We start from the raw sequence: 16,782 nt of genomic DNA on the forward strand, positions 1-16,782 counted from the left end.
TAATTTCTATTTATGTATCTAAACAAAATCACAGAGAATTTTAAGGAAGAATTAAAGGTATTGTTTTTAGCGAGTTTTGCAGACATTTACTACATGTATGTACTTTTTAAAGGTTTCAGGACCATGGGTACTTTTTTAAGATTATCAATCAAAAGTGCACGTGTCTCATCTTCCGATATTAATTGTCACCCATAGAAAGACGATTCTAGTTACTTCTTGAGTGCTTTTTGGATTTCTTGATATAAATAACCACACAGACAAGACTTCTCAAATCGTATATTTGTTTTCTGGTTATAAGCTCTTTACTTTTGAGTAAATGTACATATATAAATGGTATACCTCATATTTGTTCCATTAATCTCATGAAATAGTTCGTTTATGTTTGTACAAATTTTAATTTGAAATTGTAAAATAATTTCGGGTTTGAAAGAAAAAGCATGCCCTATTTGTCTAATGCAAGAAGCTCTAGCATATGTATAAATTGCTTAAAAAATAACAATTTCACTGTTCATAAAAAATTGATATCTTTAATAAGCTGGCTTTAAAGAGTGTCCGAGTAATTTAAAACATATTAAACAAAGCAATAAAGATCATAAATATATTCTAGTAAATTTTATAATTGAGTTCTTATCCATCTTCAATATTTTCTCCTCCATTGCTATTATGATATACCTATTTTGACTAATTGGAGACCATAATGTTGTATGTTTTAAATAATTATATGAAATATTCGGATAAACTATTATCTTGTCTGTGATTCTGACAATGGCGGCATTAGCTAATCAAACGATCTGTATCTCATTTCATGGCCAGTCCCTCTAACTCCAAAGGATCCAGCATTCCATTTCCTAAAATTAAAATCGTATGTACGATTATTATATGAAATCAAAGATCAATTTCTGTAATCTCTTGAAGTCATCAATGCATTTTAACGAAATGTTTGACAAGGACAATCCTTTTTAACAACTGGCATGTAATACCGATCGAAAAGGTTGTACATGACCAATGACCCAGTACCCACCTCTTGGCTTGGACACCAACAAACACCCCTATTACTATCAGGAATATGATTGCTAGAACGATCAGAACAATAGCGGCTTTTGAGATCTCCAGTGGGATCGGAACAATGACAGTATCAGTACTGTTCATCTTTTCTGTTGTATGCATGACTGCTGACATCGTAGGAGGTGTCATTTTCGTGGTTGGGAGCTGCTTTTTAGTAGGTTGTTCTGTTGTCTGAATAACTCCTGAAGTTATTGGTGGCGCTGTGTTGGTAGCTAAAGATGGTGGCTTAGAAAATGAACTTGTCATTTTGGACGATGTCGAAGCTGGTAGTTTAGATGTAGTTAGAACTGCTGTGGTTTTAGCTTCTGTTATTTTCTCCTTTTCTGTTGTTGGTGATAAAGAAACCATTGTTGTTTTTGAATTACTTTCTGTCGTCACCGATTTTGTTGTCTTTTCTTTAGTAGTCATCATCTGAGTAGTAACATCTGCTTTGGGTGTGGAAGTGACTCCTGAAATCGAACCACTGGTCGTGTACTGAAAGAACAGTAGTAATTAAAGAAAATAGTAAGAATTTATTTATTCAAAAATTCAATTTGTTAGTAGAAATGTTTAACTTACATCTGCTTTAGATACACCTGTTGGTGTGCTTCCTAAAATAAAAAAAGATAATTTATCTGAAATGCTATAACAATGAAACTATATGTGCTCATTGATTTGACAGGTGCTTAATGTCCATCAGATGAGTTTCTTTCTTTTCTTTTCTCAGCCAATACCCTTCTTTTTGCTTCAGAAGAAATCATCTTTTAATCATTAATGGAAGGCTGTTCAAAAATTGTTCGAACATTTACTTTTACTCCATAAGGGAAAGAGAAAAAAATCGCAAATATTAGTCAACATTTTATTAAGAGAAAAATAAGATAAATGTTCAAATTGTTTTATATAAAATCATCATCAAATAAGTCCCGGTGAAAAAAAAAAACAAAAAAAACTTGCATATGTCCACTGACCTATAACAGCATGGCAGCATTTTTAGGTCGCGTCAGCCTTAGTTTTTTTCTCATTGAAATGGCTGAGAAAGATTAACCCTTTTTTTCATGTCAAATATATGTAACATTCTAGAAATCAAACTCTTTTTTTAAACAATTCTTTAAAAAAAATAAAATGTGTGTTCTTGCCAACCCAATGTAAAATTACAAGAAGTGTCAGAAGCAGTTGGATTACAATCATGCAGTACCGACTTTTACACCGAAGGTCAATGTTATTAAGTGTGTTATGATTGATGTTTGATCGGCACCTTAGTTTTCACTCTGGTTGAATAATTTGTCAGGAAAAAAAACACCAACGAAAAACCAACCCCCGCACATTTTTTCGTATAGATATTGTTTTAGCAGCTCATTTAGTCTGGACAGCTTTTAAGTATACTATCTGCACCTCCTTGACGTCAAAATTCATTTTGCTATCGTAAACAGACTTCTATTTCATTATGAATTATTTATGATCTCCGTTTTTCTCGTCTAAATTCATTCAAATTGCAAAAATTGAAGTCAAAATAAAATTGAAAAATTACATCTATCAATTCAGTAGTATTCCAACTTAATACGGGTCCATCGGTCCTTAGTAACTAATAGTTACTGTTGTTTATTGTCTGATTTCGTGACCATGCTGAGTTACATGTAACCTAATTCAGATAACAGCGACGTATGTCATAGTCTCGAAAATTTTACAATGGTCTACAATTAATAGTTTGAAGTAATATCATTTCCCTGTTTGTCATATGATGCATCCAGGCCTTAAATCTAAGTTTATATTGAAAAAGTTCTATTCTTGTAACACCTACATTACAATAACTCATTCTAAGACAAACCTTCAACTAAAGACCACTCAAAGACATTCCGGTTAACATCACAGATCATGCTTTCGTTCTCCTTCTTTGTTTGTCCATCAACTACACATTGACCATCAATAAAGCAATAACCATTCTAAAACAATTTACAAATAAAGATTAAATTTCTCCTAACATTACGATATAGAATAGGTGAATTCGCTAACAAAAATAACTGGTTTGGTATTGAAGTCGTTTTGATTTAAATTTATTTTTAAAGTTTAACAAAATTACATAAAATGTAAATCACGTACAACAAGGTTAAATTATCTGCTTTCATGCATAACTTACTTGAATTATGCAAGACTAGATTTTATTAAAAGTAATAGCCACCATTCCCTTTGAAGATTACTTCATCGCAAATTCGTATTACTAATCACTTTATATCGTTATTCATAATCAACAAAATACATTTTTATGAATATAAAACACAAATAATAATCTTCTTAAGCAGTTATAATATTTACTTTTCGTAAAATTCATTCGTATGAATCTTTATATAATAAAGATAATGCAGTAATGAAAAAGTCACTTGCGGATAATACAAAGGTGGCCATCCCAGAGTAATTCCGTGGTATTTGACACTGGGAATTATAAACGAAAACCGACAAAGTCCTAGTGAATTTCTGACCATCATTCGAGACATTGAAAATGAACTGATGTATCCAAGATGTTGTGTTAATGTTGGGATTCGGGCAGTTTGCCTCATAAAGTGTCTGAACATCAAGGGGTTCCTCGTATGTCATCCTGCTTTCGATTTTACCAAGAAAGGAAAACTATCAAAGAACAGGTGATTTTTAAGGAAAAATAGCAGTATCTATAAAACATTTTCTAACAAAAATATACTTGAAACAATATTATGTCAACAAAATGGTAAAGATGCAAGTACATGTAATACTACCTAAATTAAATTTCAATTAAGGCATTTCTGTAACATGCAATGGATATGTAAATCTACTTACATCATTTACTTTGATATAGCATGTAGAATTGGTGTTTTCTACAAAGTATTGCCCAAAGAATGTGATAAAGCTACAGACTTCCGTAGACTTGTCGCACAATTCACCAACCAACACCTCCGTAATATTGGGAGGTTCCGATATATCGAACGAACAATCACTTCCACCGAACCCGTCATCACAAAAACAGCTTCCTGTTAAAAATGTTTACACTTTTATTCTCATTTATATAATTTTATCTAATATCGTAGTAAGATTTGCATGGGCTTGAAACGTCACCCTGAAAAGACATGTCCATAGTCGTTAGACTTTTTGAAGAATTTAAGAATCATGACATTTAAACTATATATGCAGTTTGGTGATCAAAATATAATAAGTGGACAAAACATAAAGAAAAGACAGAAAAAAAAATAGTAAAAAGACAAATGCAAATTTTTTTTACTACAATATTAGGTTCGCACGGTGTATGTTATCATCTTCAAAGGGTTTTTCTTATTTGTATTTTCAAATATGTTAAAATAGAATAAAATGAATCAATAATTGATGTTGATCCACATTGTAACTTTTATAAACTTTATATGTAATAACAACCATTTTTGCATGATCCCTGATAGCTGCAGTTATTCTGACAAATGCTAGTTATTTCCTTTGCTACTTCTGGTTCTGCCAGTTGAAGCGTTTCGTTGAGGTTGATGAAGGCTTTACATTGGTCAATGGCGCTTTCTAAGTGAAAAGTTACTAAGGAAGGATCTCCTGTTAACTGACAATTTAGAAATATACATGTTATAAAGTGAATGTATCAACGACTCAAACATTTATTATAGTATGCTTGGTAAATCATACGATGCAACAAATTCTACAGTTGTTTAATTGATAACGAGCCTGGAAGGCATCACATGTATATGGCTATCCAATACATTGAAAAAAATTATAATAAAATTCAAATGATCTCACCGACACATCCAAGATACAATCTTTTACGGAATCACTCGAAAAATCAGCGACATTATCTCGACAGGTTCTATATGCAAACGACGCTTCGAATGCGGCGCTGCATATTGTTGTTGCGTTTTCAGTTATATCATAAGCTTGTCGTTTTACTCTCTGCAATAATACCAAAAATACCAAAACATAAAGGAAATAAGTAGTGCTAATAAATGATATTGATTTGCTTTCATGAACAGACTTACGGTTGATAGAGAAAGCTCAATGGGATCCGGAGAGAAAGATTGCGTGTATACCACATGACGCTTGCGTCTGCTCGTGCTACTGTGAAGAATGCACTCATACTCCTTTCCCCGTGTCATATCGTTACAGTCGGTGAATTGTTGGTAGCTGCATTCTGTTACACCCTTGTTACATGCACAAAATTTTACTTTTGTCAAAGATAAAGACTTCAGGGAAGCGAAATTCATGGAAGCAGCAAAAAGATCCTCTGTTGAACTGGCTCTAATAAATTATTCATAAAGACATTCATATGTCAGGTTCATACAGTATAAATATATGATTAAATATATACAGCATTAATGGTCTTATCCGACATCTGTTCTATCTATTTCACTGTGAATTCCGGCTTTTATTTTAATTACCATTTTAATTTTTTTCTTTTTTCTTTTCAATGTGCAAGCCGACACTTTTGTAGTCTATTCTGGTACAAATTTGCGACCAAGTGCAAGTTGGATGATTAATATATTTCTACTTTATTTACGAGGGTTGTCCGGTAAAATTGCGAACAGTTTGTCTAGAATAAAAACAATATTCAACACTGCCTTCTAAAATTTACACTTCTCGTCAGTACATTTTTCATCAATATACACAGCAGATTTCAATTAGATATATGATAATATAGAAACAAATTATGGCATTTTATGTTTTGTATGGTGTCGCTTACGGCGCACGGATGAAAACCAAAGTGTATAAAGCAAGGTCAAGTTTTGAAGAAAGTTGGATAAGGAATTCAACTTATTCCTTCCATTAATCTTCCATTAACAGGCGAGGGACCAATCTCGTAAACATTGGGGCCTTCTGAAGATTTATATTAGTACACTACAGAGGACTAAATTGGCATTTTTAATCCAATTTCTGCAGTATTAGCGTTTTTCGCTATTTGCCAGTCGCTGCTCCTCCGTATGTTTTGTTCTACAGGGGAAGTCGATGAAAAAAGCCTGTCCTCAAAAAAGCTCATCCCAATTGTATACTAAAGATCTAGTGATTTTTTTTTTTTTTTTGGGGGGGGGGGGGTTATTTTTAATCGGCTGTTATCATGTTTTATTTTATATTTACATTTATCTTAACTGCTCTCTGGTGCTCCGTAACGTCATTAAACGTCGCCATTTATCTGGTGTTGTGTTTACCACTTAACCGTTCCAAATGCTCTGGAGACTGTCGAAAATTAATCAAATGCCTTGAACTTCAGGTGGTGACATAATAACTAGTGGTGACTTAACATATGATACTTTTACCCCAACTTTTTTATTTAGTATTTATTTTTCTAATTCATATTCTCTGATAAAACCCCGTTGTAGGACCATACCCTGTGCACATTCAAGTATAATAAAATTGTTACCTTTGTGTATATTTTATCAAAAATATCTTAATATAAATAAATATTATAAACAAAACTTTCCTTAGTTTTCAGCTTAGAGCGTGCATTATTTTTCAATAAAAGGGGCGTTGTTCAGGATTTTACCAGACTTCCCTCGTAATTTATGTCTTAAATGAAAAAAAAAAGATTCATACCTCCATGATATAGAGAACGCATCCGGAGGAGTACGGTAGCTAAAACTGTTTGTATTGTCAATTATTCCAGACCGTCTTGTCAAATCATTCTTAATATTCCCATCAAGTAGACCACATAATCCACCTGATTTCCCTACATCAGCAACAGACGGATACACTTGTGTCTGAATAAACCAGTCTCTGGCCATATTAAGAGTTGTGTCGACATATGTTCCCGTTGGAAAGAATATCTAATATTTTAGTATGAGAGAGTCAATAAGAAAAGTAAATATTGAACATAATTCTAGCTACTTAACGTTTAAAAGCACAAAAAGGAAAAATTCAAAAAAGTTTAGTAGAAATCTCAGAAATAGTTTGAATGGCTATATATTATATTTTCTTTTTGTTTGTATATTATTATATATTTGACTGAAGATAAGGAATGTTTTATTGGAGTTTATCATTTTACTTCTTAAACAGGCACAGTGTATGCTCAAATTTGTTAATACCTTGTACGATTTGTCTGTCACCCTCACCACCTTTAAAGATTTATCATCACAGATTGGAAAATTAATGTACTGACGTCCATTACAGGCATCAAACATAAACACGTCTTTGCCAGAGCGAACAGCTATTGCGCAGATGCATCTAGCATTCGGATTGAAGCATTTGTGGTGCCTCACTTGTACCTTAAAATTGAACATAAATCAGGATTAAATAATATAAAATATAAACAATATGCTCCACGGTTGCATTTAAATTGTTAACAGATACCTGTTGATTCTGTTCTTTGTTCTCAAAGAGAATGCTGGTTATTCCAGTGACACAACCAGTGTGTTGGCATTCATAGGCGCTGTGGATCAAAAAATAAATTTTAAGAATGTCATGCTACCGAGTCTCTGTATTCAAAAAGATGGACTAACCTCAGCTAGGGAGATATCATTATATTTAGTATTTCAGTATATTTTCTTTTAAAAAAAAAAATCCGCATTCAACATTCAAAAGTCATATATTTTGCCTTTAAGTTTTATGTACTATTTCTAGATCTCCGTCCTCTGTCATAAGATTGTAATAATAAAGAAACAAGTCGAGAGATTTGAAGGTTGTTTTCCTTTGATTTTTATTACCAATGATATTGCAAACTACCAGACTTACTATCCATCAAACGTCCTCATGTGGGGGTCTGCGTGAGAGTGGCATCGCTTGCCTTTCCAGACTGTCACAGTCTCTACAACGTTTATCTGAAAAAAAAAAGATTTTCTTGCAATTGATAAAAAAAAGAAATGGAAATAATTTCGTTTTTTGAAAGAATCAATTTATGTAAATTATACTTAAATTACAAATCACATCAGGTAAAGAAATTTAATTATATATCTGAAGTTATATGTATGTATCTTAATGTGTAGTTACATTTGATATCTGGAAGAAGCTAAACGTTTATCTTAATTTGTACTCAGATTAATATCAGGGAGGGTCTAAGTAACATCAATGAAGATATCATTTAATATTAATTATATCAAGTAGATCTATATCAAATAAAATGTAATCTTATGTTAATTATATTGGGTAGATCTACATAAATAACGATATCAGTTAATGTTAGTGTACTTACATTAATATCAGGTTGATTTACATCAATGTGGATATAGCTCTTTGTTAATCTGTACTTACATTAATGACAATAGTTACCACTAAGAATATCAGTTTTTGATAATTTAACTTACATTGATATCAGGTAGAGTAACGTCATTAAAGATGTCGGCAGCATTTGTCCCCCCTCTACTGGTTGTCATTCTTAAGAGAATCTGTTTGACGTTATTGTTGAAAGCGATATTGTCTGTATTGTGAACCTCCATTTCATATGTTTTATACCAGGAATTATCAGCAAACTTTTGTCTCTGATCGTATGTTATTCCTTCTATTGTAATTCTACAGAGATTAGAACTGCCTGCCGCGCACTTTGCTGCTATTTGATTAGGAAAGGATATGGTTATATCTAAACTCCCTGCAAAATACTTCTTGAGGCGTTTACTGTAGAAGGTTTCTGTGGCGAATGGAATTGTTGGGCGTATCTTAACTGTGGCTGATCCCTTTCTTTGCAAAGTTAATGTAGGAGTCAAAACCTGGAAGCAAAGTTATTTTATTCCTTTATTGTAAATTGTATTTTCAAAGATTTACAAACGAGTAATTTAAAAAAGAAAAAAATACTCATGGTTTTTAGTCCTGTTAAATTAATCTGACCAAGCTAAACATATCAAGATCAATGATTCTGTAATTTATAAACTATATATGAATGGTGCATGTCTATTTTTTTTTCCTCATACTGCTATGAATTCACAAAAGTACAATCTTGTAGGATTTCTCTTGTGAATCAAATAATTTACCTGAATGCCAGCAAAGAAAAGAGAACTGGAAGTAGTTGTACAGGGCTTTTCTTTTTCTGTCTTCTTGGCTCCAACAATGCACTGAATCTGCAAATTACACAAGTACGTTGTTCACCTTACAGGAAAAAAGTATCGGTGTTCTTGAAAATTCTAATAATGTATCTTGCAAGACTTTCAATTACGGTTTTTAAATTTCATTTCATTTTCTCTTCTCTGATAAAAAGGTATCTTTTTAAAGCACACTTTTCTCTTGATATTTATCAGATGTTTTATTTATGCAGCATTCATACATGCTTATAATAAATCTAAAGATTTACGGAGGCTCCAATTTTTATTTTTCGGTCACTAAGAAGCTGAGTGGACAATGTGGCGTTGTCTAATGAAGACGATGTGACTGTCTGGCCAGATATGATGGTTTTGGTGTTAACAATCCAGTCTATATCATAAAACAAGGTGTCGTCATCCAGCGGGGTGAAATCACATCTAAGGTTAACAACAGGGTTGTATTGTATGACATTAGTGTCCTCCCGTTCTGTGTACTCCACGTTGTGATAAATTACCCGAGGATTTTTGGGCACCTCATCAATACCTCATGTCAGAAAAGAAAATATGGATATTCATATATTAAGGAAAAGGCGTGAAATTACATGGAATTACAAAATCATATGAATGAACATTGATTAAATGAAATATGTTTTTTTTTTTAGTGCTTTGACGTCACGTCTCTTTACTTACAGTTTGTATTTTTCTCTGAAAAGAAAAAAATAATTGATTTCTTTAACATTAAGATTTTTCTGGTTTTAACTGAGAAATGAAATTTCTTAAAGATGAATTTGTTCACATATTAATACACAACGTTTTAAATTCATAAATCAATGCACTAAAGCAAAAAATAAATTATTTAATAATAATAAAGAATAGGTTTGAAAACTCCTCTTTAAAATAATGATCTTGTATTTAATATTCTAAAAGAGATAAATGATATGCAAACATATTCTATCAAAAATTCATAACAGAATTTACAAAATCTTTTTTTTTCTCGTTAAACATTCAATTGGCTTTGAATACGATAACAAATTACTTACCAAAGCAGTAGGCTGAGTTACACAGAAAAAGAGGCATAAGATAGTAAACATTAAAGGATCCACAGTTTGTAACATTGACATAGATGATCTGTTGGCAGTTTGTAGCGAATCCCACCTCGCAGGCTTCTAGAACTTTACTTTTACCAGCAGTATCTGGGAGCACACCTGAAGAAAAAGATTTCATCCTATTTTATGAGACTGAGCTCCTATGATTATACCGTTTCTAGGTTCCAACGTTTGAATAATTAAGTGAATTTTCCCGTAATTATTCAAACGTTGGAGCCTAAAAACGGTATAATTTAAGTGAATTTTCCTTAAATTTTACTGTCAAACAACTATCAAAAACTAAACTAAATTCAATCAACTAAGACTTGATAAAAAAAAAATAATTATGTTCCCCTTTATTTTTTTTTAGAACAATTACCACTTTCACACAATTCACAAACAATTATATATTAAAACTATCGACTCCTGATACATCACAACACTAATTTTATAATAAAGTTATTGAATCATTTTGAAACTTTCATCTTTCCTCATGATACAATTACTAGGTAATTTTCAAACTTTTCGAAAAAGGGGTCTAGAAATTGTACTTTTTTCATTTCAAAATTTATAAACATCGAATTAAATCATAACTTACAGATTCCTTCTTAAAAATCAGTACCTGTTATAGCTTACCCTTTAACCAAAACGGGTATAGAGTTCCACAAAACCCTATACTGGGTGGGGATGTTACTATTTCATAATTAGGTGCTTTGTACCATCCTTTCTCTAGATATCTATCGCAGATAGGAGCAGCGTCCTGTGCGAAATCAGGACTTCGTTTTGGTAAATCCGAAAGAATCTTGAAGTTTTCTTCTAAGCATGGATCGATTGAAAGTATACCTTCAAAAGATCAGCAATAAAAAGTATAAATATGCAAGAAATACAGAGATGTACATTCTGCATTTCACTATTTTTACAAACAAAGTTTTCATAAGCAAGAAGATTCTCATTTATCCATCTCTTCTTACAAAAAAATGAAAAGGATTTAATGTAAGGAATAAATCATCATATAACCATGTATCCTCACTAAAAATGGAAAGTTAGCGCAGAATATCTGTATGTTAAGGAGAACAAGGACATAAGGCTGGGAGAGAATTGATTTCTTAAGTTATCTTCTTTTATATTTTAATGCAGATCTATCTTAGGTCTGTAACTTTATTTAAGTGGTGCCGTATGACCTGAAATGGTTCATTGAATGTTTATAAAGTATTTGAGTGCCCTTCATTCTGTCAAAAATATGAATTTTTAAGCAAAAATAAAATTAGTAAGTGGGCATGTATCATTTTTTAAAAAAATATTTCAAATTAAATATTTGATATTCTACAAAAGGCCTATTTATGAAATAATGCTTAAGTTTCAATAATGCATAATTCTGCTTGTTATTTAATCGAACATCATCAATCTCGCTGTTCTCTGACTATGTTGACTATGGTCATTGACTTAATCAAAACTGTCCATGTAATCAACGTCCAACTGACCTTAATGCACTATCACACGTATGTATGACTTGTTAGACGCCCATCGCAGAGTAACAAAAGAACATACTTATTTATTTCAAGAATGTATAAATATTGACATAAACCTTAAAACTTCAAAATTATCTTCATTTCATGCTAAGGATCAACAGTTTTACTTTAGTTCTGATAACTATTAAAATTTTCGGATCTATATTCAGAAAGCCTACAAAATAGTCAATCCACTTATGTGACGATGTGCCTTTCTTATCCTTAACCAGAGGAAAACTTACTTATGATATTTATGAACAAGATAAAAGGCCCTATGTTCCTGTGTACATCGCTGGTAGCCATTGGATGGTCTACAAAATAAAAAAAGAACGTGTAAATCCCATATATACATCTACAATCATGTGTTTGGGATGCCCGTTCGTTGTGAAGTGACAATGTCATGTTAAACAAAAGTGGATACTAAAATAATCAGACCGGGCTACAACTTTCTAAGAAACATTAAATAAGGCTAATTAATGAACTGGTCATGTGTTATGTCAAATGCATTGAAAAGGGTGCACTGAATTTCATCATGTGGATACTAAAAAACTCCAAGAAACTTTTAGAAAACTTGAAATTCCAAAATTTTACAAAAATCAATTAGATCAAAGCATACAACTTTTCAACATTTTATATAACCATGCCCCGTAATAAATGAAAATCCAAGCTTGTAGACAACTGCTTTTTGAATAATAATGGGACTCGAAGATTTACGTCATTGTCATTGTCAAAATTATTTTGAAAAAACGTTTTGAATGTTTACACAAGTACTCCAAAGTTGATATTATAAGGATGATTGAGTTTCGTATCGACAAAATCTATGTAGTTTTTGGAGTTTGGAGATCAAGTCTTCCAAGAATCTGTTAGAATTTCCATGACTACAAATTGCGCCCCATTGTAGAAGTGTTTTTGTATTCATTTGAAGCAGAATTTATTCGAAAACTTCTATATGAAAAGAGATCTCTTGCTGTGCCCCTCACTTGAAAATTTAGATGCATCAACAAGGTTTTATCGATCAATTACATTCATTTTAATTCCTACATTGATTCGATATATTCCTTTGAACTCGAAATTAGACATCAGGGAGTCTGACACAAGTGTTTCATATTTGGATATTTTATTAGAAAAGACATAAATGGCAACTTAACAATAAAACTTTATAATAGATGTGATGACTTCAACTTTTCTGTTGTCCTACCCTTATTTATGTAGCAAAGTGTCATTGTAATCTCTATGCATATGGAGTTTGTTTCTCACAGTTTATTAGATACGCAAGAGCATGCGCTACCTACGAATAATTTCTAAAACGAGGAAAGCTAATGATAAATAACTTGATAATACAAGAAAATCAACAGTCCCTTTTAAAGTCAACATTTCACAAATTCTATGGTCGATGAATTGACATTCTTGGCAAATGCGGTCTATCGGTAAGGCAAATGTTGAGAAGTTTTTATTACAAATTGTAGTTGAATTATCTAGATTTTTCCCTTTGCCCAATCATGACAAGGAACACATGACAGGTGTGACAGGTCAACAAAGGATGCTTACACCATGGCACCTGATCCCACCTCTAATGTTTTAGAGGTCCATCTTTGCTCCGCTCCCAATCAGTATTGTTCCAAGGACTTTTGAGCTTGATTACTGTTCGTTATCTTTATATTTCCTTAAACTAAACCATAATAGTGGTAAAATTGTAAAGGAAAGACTATTTCTTTTTTTTTTTTTTTTTTTTTTTTTTTGGTACAAGACAATTTGTCCTGGTTCTGACTTAATAAATAAATACACATTATCACTGCAATAATTTGGTCAAAGGAGGAAGATCAAGCAGAAGGCATATTTGAAAGTTGAGTGTAATAAAACAGTGCCTGTCTAGGAAACGTATCCTCCTCTCGATGTAATTCGGACAAATAAGTGTCGTCAAAAGGGAAATCTAGTCATACTATTGTATGTTTAATGCTTACATTAATATAGCTTCCTCATTCAAATAGGCCAACCTTAAAACATATTATGAAGTGTTCAAGGTGTGAAATGGGATGAGTTGGACGTCCGCAGTGTATGTGTTTGTACCCGAGCTTTAAGTATTTTCTGTAGAAAAATTGAAGTATAAAATAAAAGTTCTGTCAGAGAAATGTAATTTGTAGATGAAAAAGTAAATATATCACTGACAAGTAATCGGTAGCAAAAGAGAAAAAAAATGAGACAAAGGTGTAAATTGAATTAAAGGATAAATACTGTTAATGTAAACCTTAAATTTAATGTGTAGATCAAGAAAAAATATACATAAGACGTCTTTGAAATATTAAAAAAAAATAATAATAATGAACAGTGTTAAACGTGCCAGAAATATCTGCACATTAAGAGCCATTCTCTGTAATGACTTTAACTTTTATATAGGAGCTGTGGCACGCATAATCTCAGAATTTCTCCAAACTCTCTATGATAAAAGTCTTCGATAACGTAAACTCAACTCAGGCAATAATTGGTTGCTACGTGTCATGGTTACCATAGCAACATGTCTTAAAGTTTGAAAAATAGCATTTTTCAACATGTTCAGAGTCCCACAGTTAACATTTTAAGCAAAGCAAACAAGCGGCAATGACTGTTTCTATAAGTTGAAGTCCTGATGTCTTAATTGCATGATAAACATATTTGGTAAATCAACTATTACATACGTTACTATGGAAACAAAGTATTCAAAAGTAATAATTTTGTTCATTTAGTTTTATAAAGTCATACACTTAAGAATAAAAACAATTAAAGGTTGAAATGAAAGCGTATAATAGACAAGAGATCCTTGTAACATATACCAGGGACGAAATATGATATTTCTTATAGGTTGGCAATGGTTGCCATGGTTTTAATACCACAAAGGGATTTTAAATTTACTCTCTTAGTGTTTTAATATAATAATGCCTTTTTAAAAAGCATATTTCTATATAACTGATTATCAATTTCTAAAGGCGTTGGTTTGATCCTAATTTTCACATTTCAGAAAATTCAAATTCAATTCTTCAAATAGAGCGTTGCTATGGAAATTAGACGGAAAAAAAATATGCATAAAAATCGGAAAAATATTCTGTTTCCTTGGATACGTACCCTTGTATGTAGATTCACAAAACTTTTATGATTGATATATATGAACAACTAACCTTTTGACTTCCACCAAATCTCTAACTGGATGCAAAAAGCTGGCACATAGGATTTAATGTTGATATAAAATTAACAAATTCGAGCATTTTCCCTTCTAATTGTTAACCATAGCAACACTTGTATTTTTCAACAAACTTTATCAATATATGATATTCAACTTTAGTTCTACCAGATAAATACTATTCAAGGTGAGTCAAATATGTTTCTTGATTAAAAGGTAAATAAATTTCTAAAGCAGCAAAAAAATCACTTTAAACAACTGGTACGTTGTTTCCATGGTTACACTGCAAAGTAACAATTAATCCCATTTTTTCTTATGTTGTCGGTGTTGCAAGGTCCTAAGGATGTATATGTGCCAGTCATGAATTTTATTGTTTTCCCTCAAGATAGTAGCATTAACACAATCTTAGCAACAGATTTTGCATGGTTACATTGTGTTACCATGGAAACCATAAAGGTTGTTTTAGAATAATATTGCCAATACCTAATTACTTAAGGTCAAATATTTTTACTTTTTTCCTTAGGTTGTTGATTGAGTTTGATCATGTAACATCTATCATTAGTGAATATTGAGCATTTTTCAGCATTTTTCAGCATCTAAAATGTATTCCAAATGTACCCATGGTTACCACTTACTTAAATAAATTCTTAATTGTTTCTTTATAGCATAAGTGGCAACAAGGTGTCATGTTTATGTGATAATAGTTTGATTGTTTTTCTTAGTCCTTATTAAGGCTTAATAAAGATTCAAAGAAGCTGAAAATTTCATTTTTTTCAACTTTTCTGGCTGTTACCATGGCAACCAAGACATAGCAACAATTTTTTTTTTGATATATGTTTCTAGTGTCAAGTTGATATAATGGGCAAAGTTTCATCAAAATCGGTGACCATGCGTTGCAAAGAAGTTTAAGTGGTTACAGAGAATCACTATTAATACTTGGTCAAATGAGCAAAGTCTCATAAATTATATATACAATATATATATATATATATATATATATATATATATATATATATATATATATATATATATATATATATATATATATATATATATATATATATATATATATATATATATATATATATATATATATATATATATTCTTAACAAGGCAACAAGGCACTCAGACTTTAAAATTAAAAAAAAAATTCCTATTATCTTCCTTGAGATGTATTGAAACTTTTTAAAACAGACTCGTTTATATCCCTGTCTATCTGGAAATCGGCTGATAATTTGAAAAAAAAACCCACTATAGCTAAATAAACAGATATAGTGTTTCAGTAACATATTTTGAGTGAAATAAGCATTTCTGAAGTCCTTGGATTGAGAGGTTTTGAGTGAATAAGGGATAGAAGGGAAATGAATTTTTGTTTTTAGAACAAGATGCATTGATTACATAAACTTACATATAAACAACGGAAAGAGGGAATTTATATATGATAAAAAAAAAGAGCGCTCTTAAAGTATAGATATTCGATGTAGACTGAGATAAAATATTTCAAAAAGTGTAGGGAAATAAAATATATTTTTGTTGAGGCAAAACCAAACATTCAATCATTGACTGAGTAAAAGTGACTGAAATTTGAGACGTGTAAATGAAATATATTTATCTGTACAGAAAAGATTGAAAAGAGCACAAACAACAGATTATGTTTTCAAACGTGGAGGACGGTATAATTATAGTTTTATATAATAAAACATTCACTGTGTCTATGAACATCTTCAAATTGTAACATTAATATTGTATTTAAAAAAAGACTATACACTAACAAAACGTAAGATACTCGTGCTAGAGAAACTTAAAAGAGTCAAAAATATCCTAATATGAAATAAAAAGTAAATTACTGAGTTGATTAATATTCATGTGCTAGAAAACGAAATATATTCAGATAAAGTAGTTTTATAATGCGTTTCTTACTTGCCTGTAAATAAAAGAAATAGTTTGAAAATTAATTAGCCTGTATACTTCGTATAGAACTTAAAATTATATTTATCATTCATGTATGCATATATAACTTCTAAAAATATATCACTAGTATATT

General features: G+C 31.3%; 2 protein-coding genes across 2 annotated transcripts; both read right to left on the reverse strand.

Annotated features, from left to right (window-relative positions):
- Window positions 1-499: 499 nt before the first annotated feature.
- LOC133180826 (mucin-2-like) lies at window positions 500-3,052 on the reverse strand. Its single transcript, XM_061315284.1, has 4 exons — window positions 2,870-3,052; window positions 1,624-1,655; window positions 1,022-1,539; window positions 500-848 (listed from the first exon to the last, which is right to left on the reverse strand). Exons 1-4 carry the CDS (start codon window positions 2,916-2,918, stop codon window positions 779-781), a joined length of 669 nt encoding a protein of 222 aa, XP_061171268.1. The 5' UTR covers window positions 2,919-3,052; the 3' UTR covers window positions 500-778.
- A 296-nt stretch (window positions 3,053-3,348) lies between these two features.
- On the reverse strand, window positions 3,349-11,895 carry LOC133180714 (von Willebrand factor D and EGF domain-containing protein-like). The gene is made up of 16 exons (XM_061315185.1): window positions 11,829-11,895; window positions 10,715-10,921; window positions 10,034-10,198; window positions 9,684-9,698; window positions 9,266-9,537; window positions 8,949-9,035; window positions 8,289-8,687; window positions 7,720-7,805; window positions 7,339-7,417; window positions 7,074-7,253; window positions 6,586-6,815; window positions 5,037-5,295; window positions 4,801-4,950; window positions 4,438-4,606; window positions 3,850-4,040; window positions 3,349-3,663 (listed from the first exon to the last, which is right to left on the reverse strand). The coding sequence occupies exons 1-16, from the start codon at window positions 11,887-11,889 to the stop codon at window positions 3,367-3,369; spliced, it is 2,847 nt and encodes a 948-aa protein (XP_061171169.1). The 5' UTR covers window positions 11,890-11,895; the 3' UTR covers window positions 3,349-3,366.
- Between the last annotated feature and the right edge of the window lie 4,887 nt (window positions 11,896-16,782).

This window comes from Saccostrea echinata, unplaced genomic scaffold (assembly GCF_033153115.1).
Source record: "Saccostrea echinata isolate AGI-Se365-2 ecotype Australia unplaced genomic scaffold, CSIRO_AGI_Sech_v1 ptg000007l, whole genome shotgun sequence".
In the NCBI taxonomy this organism is placed as follows: Eukaryota; Metazoa; Mollusca; class Bivalvia; order Ostreida; family Ostreidae; genus Saccostrea; species Saccostrea echinata.